The 6,579-nt window shown below is 33.7% G+C and overlaps 1 protein-coding gene across 1 annotated transcript; it reads left to right on the top strand.

Annotated features, from left to right (window-relative positions):
- The first annotated feature begins 2,143 nt into the window (after positions 1-2,143).
- LOC134690417 (cerebellin-1-like) lies at positions 2,144-5,908 on the top strand. The gene is made up of 2 exons (XM_063550388.1): positions 2,144-2,449; positions 5,383-5,908. The coding sequence occupies exons 1-2, from the start codon at positions 2,278-2,280 to the stop codon at positions 5,805-5,807; spliced, it is 597 nt and encodes a 198-aa protein (XP_063406458.1). The 5' UTR covers positions 2,144-2,277; the 3' UTR covers positions 5,808-5,908.
- The last annotated feature ends 671 nt before the right edge of the window (positions 5,909-6,579 follow it).

Raw genomic sequence — 6,579 nt, 5'->3', positions numbered from 1 at the left:
ATAATAAATCGAGTACACCCTTCTTCATTCTTACGTGTAATTATCATATTCTTTTGTCAATATTTTTGTTATTTAAAGGTATAATATTAAACTAATAACATTTTACTTCTATTCATATACAATTATTTGTCTTATTTGAGGCTCTATTTTCTATGTTTATCAATAAAAAGGCACATTACTCAAAAGACTAAAATATGGACCAAATGACATACCTTAAGTTTGTAATTTGTCATCATAACAGTGTAGGTGTGTTTGAATTAAAAAGTATCAGACAGAGACCGATTTATATGAAAATGTATTCTTTTTTATGACAAGCCTCTACCCCTTGACATGCAAAATCTGACACCCCGAGCGACACTTTATATTTTGATGAATAATAGTTTTAAAACCAATTAATTTTAACTAAGAAACTGGTAGTTGGTAGAAGTCCATGAGAGGAATACAATTCTATATTAATAATTTGCATATTAAGCCTCAAAATCTGCAACACGGAAAACTAGGGCGAGGTGTTTGAGAAAACTGAGCACTGAAAACGACTGCTTCTGCTTTCAGAAAACACATTACGTTGCGGTTCCGTCCGTGCAATACATTACATGGTACTGAGAGTTCTTAAAATAAGAAATGTTGATGCTTGAACTTACCTTGTTACTTTTTTGTCGCTTCAAAATTGCCACCCCATGTCAAGCATAGCAGACACCCCGCATGTGGCGTTCTACACGGTGGAACCCATGTTCCTTATTATGTGATCTTTCTAAATTTATTGCCAAATTGGAGTTTTGGCCCAAATTTCTTGGCCCATTGAACGAAGAAAATGATAGTGCATGTGGGTCATCCGTGTCCTATGGATACATTATTTTTTCAAGAAACCATGGTTTGATTCTAACTAAATGAATTATGAAATGCCTCGTATGAAAAAAAGAATAAGGGTCTGAGAGTTTGTCCCTTTAGCGATAGTGTCATTATGTTGGAAAAACATACATAAAACAATCTAATGGTTATATCGCAAATATTTTTCAAGATATCAGTTTCACAGCCAACCTCTTTTTTGAAACAGACACATTATTCTTAAGAAGTATAAGATGCCCGTGCCAATAGTAAAAACATTTTATAGAGATGCTTTCATCATTTGACTTACACTTATGGAAATCAATCAAACAAGCAATGTTTTCCAATTGTAGCCACAAGACCAATACTCGAATTTGTACTGATACCGTTATTAAGCAGGATATGTTTACCTTACATCTTTCTCCAGTTTTTTTCATGGTAAAGCACTTATTGAGGCAGTCTTACTACCCGAATGAATATATTATCATGTCTATACATTGATTTAATAGAAGCCATGCTGTGGTATGCGAGCTTGTACTTTTTTTCACACAGCCATATATTTTCCAAAAATCAGATGGGGACAGACAATTCATAACTGCGATGAAACCACTGTCAAAAATACTAACACAAAAACAAGAACTATCAACAATGATGTGTATCTAGACTTGTATTATATTACAAATGGTTCTGTTGGTTTCTTGATTTTCTTTAAAGAAAAGATATTATAAGAAAATGTACGGATTATCCGGTTTGAGATAGATTTTATCCATTATGGAACTTTATAAAACTTGATATTAACACTCATAAACGCATATTTAAACAAGCTTTATTATGAGCAAACATTCTTAATTTCCACTATATTCAACAAATTTAAAGATAATGGCCAAGTTATATGAAGAACGTATACAGAGGTTCAGTGCTTAGATTAAACAATAATTAAAAATGTTGATTAATCTTACGTGGTTGTGGTTGAAACCTATGCAATGACGGCAAAAATAAAACTAGAGGTCATCAAGCTCTTTTACAACTGTATTTTCCATTTATATTCCCTTTTTCTACTTTAAACACACCACTATAACGAATCTTTAAAAGATAACTTTAAGGCTTGTCTAATCATATATGTATGATCATGTATGAGTAAATAAGAAAAAATACGAGCATGCTTAAGTCCACTAGAAGATCAAAAGAAGGATAGTTATACATTTAAAAGATGAACAAGTGGCTCGTGAACTTACCTTCTTGTACATGACACAAGTTATTAAAAACAAACACTTTAAACTAGTTCTTTGGTCTATAATGAGAACATTAAGAACCTCTATAATGAGACCATTACGAACCTTTGTGAAATGCGTATCAGTTTAAGAACATTATTTTGCATTTCAGCGTCAGCTTAGTATACAACACGAATACACTCTTAATTATTATTACTCCCCTGTACAACTGGTTTGTGGCATGGATGTAAGACTTTCCATTCCAGCATTTGGAGTGATTTTACTTTTAATTGATGGTGGTTGTTCTATGTCTATTGGAAAACTTAATGATACTGCTGATGAACTCCAGGATGACCGAATCCTAGCGCTTGAGAATACCATAAAAAGATTGGAAAGTCAAATTAAAGTTGAAGGTAATGTCGTTTATACATATGATATATTTGTTTTTATTATGAAAAGAAACTATTAACACTATACAATTAAAACGTTAGATTACCGGGGAATATAAATAGTTGAATTGCAACACCTCAATAGACGTCGCCATATTAAAATTGAGAATTAAATGTAGATGGGAATATGCCAAAGAGATAACAACCCGACCCATCATCAGACTTCATAGGTGCAATGTACTTTCTACAATAGCACCATGCCAAATATTGACTAAAGTGAGAATGATAAGAGATACGGTCATTTTCAAATGATCTATTTCAGAGCAGTTTAATTTTTATGCCCTACTTAGTAGCATTATGTTTTTTTCGGTCTGTGCATCTGTCCGTCAGTCTGTTCAGCTTCAGGTTATTTTTTTTATCAAGGTAGTTTCTGATGAAATGGAAGTTTTATTAACTTGAAACTTAGTACAAATGTTAACTATGGTATGATATGTGTAATTCAAATGCCAAATTATAGTTTTTACTCTCATTCAACGGTTCATTGTACATAGAAAATGAAAGTGCGAATGGGGCATCCGTGTACGATGGACACATTCTGGTTAACAAGTTTTTTAAAACTTTTACAGAATATGAGCATGTACGTTATGTATGCTTTAATGCATTATTTTAACATGTAACATTAATATAAATTATCATTTTGAATATAAAACAGGGCCAAAGAAAAGGAAATTCTTCGCCGAGCGCATCCTGATACGACGGCGTTAGCCCTGAACAGTTGAGGCAATTTCGGACATACTATTCAAGTTTGATACTGTATAAATTTGGATTGTGATCATTTATTTTTATGCCCCACCTAAGATAGTAGAGGGGCATTATATTTTCTGGTCTGCGCGTCCGTTCGTCTGTTCGTCCATTCGTCCGTCTGTCCCGCTTCAGTTTAAAGTTTTTGGTCAAGGTAGTGTTCAATCAACTTGACACTTAGTACACATGTTCCCTATGGTATGATCTGTCTAATTTTAATGCCAAATTAGAGTTTTTACTCCCACTTTCACGGTAAACTGAACATAGAAAATGATAGTGCAAGTGGTCCATCCGTGTACTTGGGACACATTCTTGGTTGTTTAACATAATAAAGGTTTTTGGCACAAACTAAATGGGTTTTATGATTTGAAAACGAGCCATTTAATCTGCCTAGCATCGTCTAATATTCAACATATTCAACGATATGGTTAGATTCAGCATAAAATAAAAACACCATAAAATCAAACAATGTTTTATTTTGGCCCTTCAATAAAACTGAGAAAAGAAATGGTGAATATGTCAAAGCGACAACCACCCGACCATAGAGCAGACAACAGCCGAAGGCAACCAATGGGTCTTCAATGTAGCGAGAATTCCCGCACTCGTAGGTGTCCTTCAGCTGGCCCCTAAAATATGCATAATAGTACAGTGATAATGAACGTCATACTAAACTCCGAATAATACACAAGAAACTAAAATTTAAAATCATACAAGACTAACAAAGGCCAGAGGCTCCTGACTTGGGACAGGCGCAAAATTGCGGCGGGGTTAAACATGTTTATGAGATCTCAACCCTCCCCCTATACCTCTAGCCAATGTAGAAAAGTAAAAGCATAAACATACGCACATTAAAATTCAGTTCAAGAGAAGTCCGAGTCCGATGTCAAAAGATGTAACAAAAGAAAATAAATAAAATGACAATAATACATAAATAACAACAGACTACTAGCAGTTAACTGACATGCCAGCTCCAGACCTCAATTTAACTGATTGAAAGATTATGTCTTCCTGAATAAGGACTAATTTGAAAACAGGACTAATTTGAAAACAGGACTAATTTGAAAACAGGACTAATTTGAAAACAGGACCCAAAATAAAATAAATCAATGCACAAGGAGAATCAACATATCATAGATAGTGTCCTAACAATTCAGATTTTGATGAAATGAAACAAAGTTTAATTTTGGACCCTTTTTTGGACCTCAATGTAAACCAATTTAAAAATTGGGCCCAATATCCAAACTAGTAATACAAGGTTAGAACTCCTAAAGACTTTTAATTAATCCCATTGAAATTGGTTAACAAATTTGAATTTATTTTTGATTGAAGATTTTTTATATTGAGCAATACTGATTTAATTAATCTGTTATATATAGTCATTTTCTCATCCTGTTTGGTGTGTATCTTCTGTCATAGAAGTATTTGTTGCTTTTGTATGTAAATCCGAAATAATCAAGATAAAAATGTAAAATTTTGGGGCAAAAAAAAAAAGAAAAAAAAAGTATGAAAACAATTATTTACAGGAAAAATGTACAGTTTCAGAGAGTTCTATAAACATAACCACAAGTTATTGTCAGGAAACTAGAAATCAAACTTGTTTTTTGCCTTTTGTTTTGCCCTAATTCCGGAACTCAGTTACTTTCCCCCAAACTAAATCCTAGCCTTTCCTTTGTGATATGGAACCTTGTTAGAACGCAAACAAAAAAAAATCAGTATTTTTCCATTTGTAAAGGGAAATAACTCTAGAACAATAAAAGCGACACAACCAAAACTCAACCTTGAACAGTATTTTGTGATTATAAGCATAATGCCATTGTGTATAATTTCATAGCATATAGCTGAGGTAAACTTAAGTTAGAGAACGGAGACCAACTTTGGTACGTAAGGACGTACAGACGGACAGACGGACAAGGGTAACCACTTTAATCTGACTGGAATTTACATTGTATTTATACACCACACTCAGCTAGACGGATATTTTTAGCAAGTTACCAAATGCTATGTTACGAAGAGTTATCAACCATACTAATTATCATAATAATCAACGTAATTTAATCTGCCAAAAATGATATCCAGATGACAATTTATTGATTTGCAATATTTTATGTAACATTATGGTATAAATCTATCTGTTTGTACACCTTTTGTCATTCCAGATCACCGGAAGGAGCCAGTAATGTTTTACGCCAGGATACATCGCTCAAAGTTTACACTACAAACGTTATCAACCCTGGTGTTCGATACAGTCATTCTTAATATAGGAGATCACTATGATAAATACGACGGTGTGTTTGTTGCTCCAAGGAAAGGTATCTATTTATTTTCCTGGACCGTATCAATCAATTCGGGAAGTTATGCAGTAACGGAACTAGTCGTGGAGGGTCAAAGTATATCTCACACTGGAAGTGACGATACCAACGGCGGAATCCATTCTGCGTCAATGACAACATTAAGTAGGCTGATCAAGGGTGAACATGCTTTTATCAGAACGACTACCTATGGTAGTACTCACGCATTTTATAGTACTGGTAGATTTCCACATTCATCGTTTCTAGGAATGCTCGTCTACGAAGAAAAATGATACTTTGAAAAAGATATTTTTTCGTATTGATATATGTATATTTCTTAGATATGTTTTTAAAAACAAAGATGATTCTTATATATCTGTATATAGTTATCAAAGAGACCAGGTTTATAACTTAGTACGCCAGACGCGCGTTTCGTTTTCATGAGACTCACCAGTGATCTTGATAGGTTTACGGTGATACATCTAAGGATATTAATACACTGCGCGTGCGTCTCGAGTTATTTACTTAAGTTGGGCCCCCTTACAATTTCACTAAAGGTTTTAGCTGGTTTTTCTGCTGTCTGAATTTTGGTGAAGATATCTGGTGGTAGTAGGTTCCAGTCTTTAATGGTATTTGGAATAAAGCTGTATTTTAACGTGTCTGTTTTTGTTTGAAGTCGGAGGAAATGTTGACTGTGCGTGGTCTTGGTTGTACGGGATGTTTTTTTTTCAGTTGGTCAGATGGTAAGTTTGCTTGACCGTGTATATTCTTGCAGAAAAGAATTAATCTGTTTTGTGTACGACGGTCTTTTAGTGAGGGTAATTGTAGCTGATAAAAAATCGCTGTCAAACTCCCTGGTTCGTAATCAGTTTAGTTTGATGTTATAAACCTAGTGACGCTAATATCAAAATATTTATAAAGTCAAACAAAAACAAAGTTGAAGAGCATTTAGGATCCAAAATTCCAAATTTGTTTTGCCAAATACGGCTAAGGTAATCTATGCCTGGGATAAGAATAGTTTTTCGGTAAATTCAAAGTTTTGTAAACAGGAAATTTCTAAAACAA

The sequence above is a fragment of the Mytilus trossulus genome, chromosome 11 (genome assembly GCF_036588685.1).
Source record: "Mytilus trossulus isolate FHL-02 chromosome 11, PNRI_Mtr1.1.1.hap1, whole genome shotgun sequence".
Classification (NCBI taxonomy): Eukaryota; Metazoa; Mollusca; class Bivalvia; order Mytilida; family Mytilidae; genus Mytilus; species Mytilus trossulus.
Note: the sequence above shows the minus strand (reverse complement) of the source record. Positions and strands in the feature narration are given on the sequence as shown.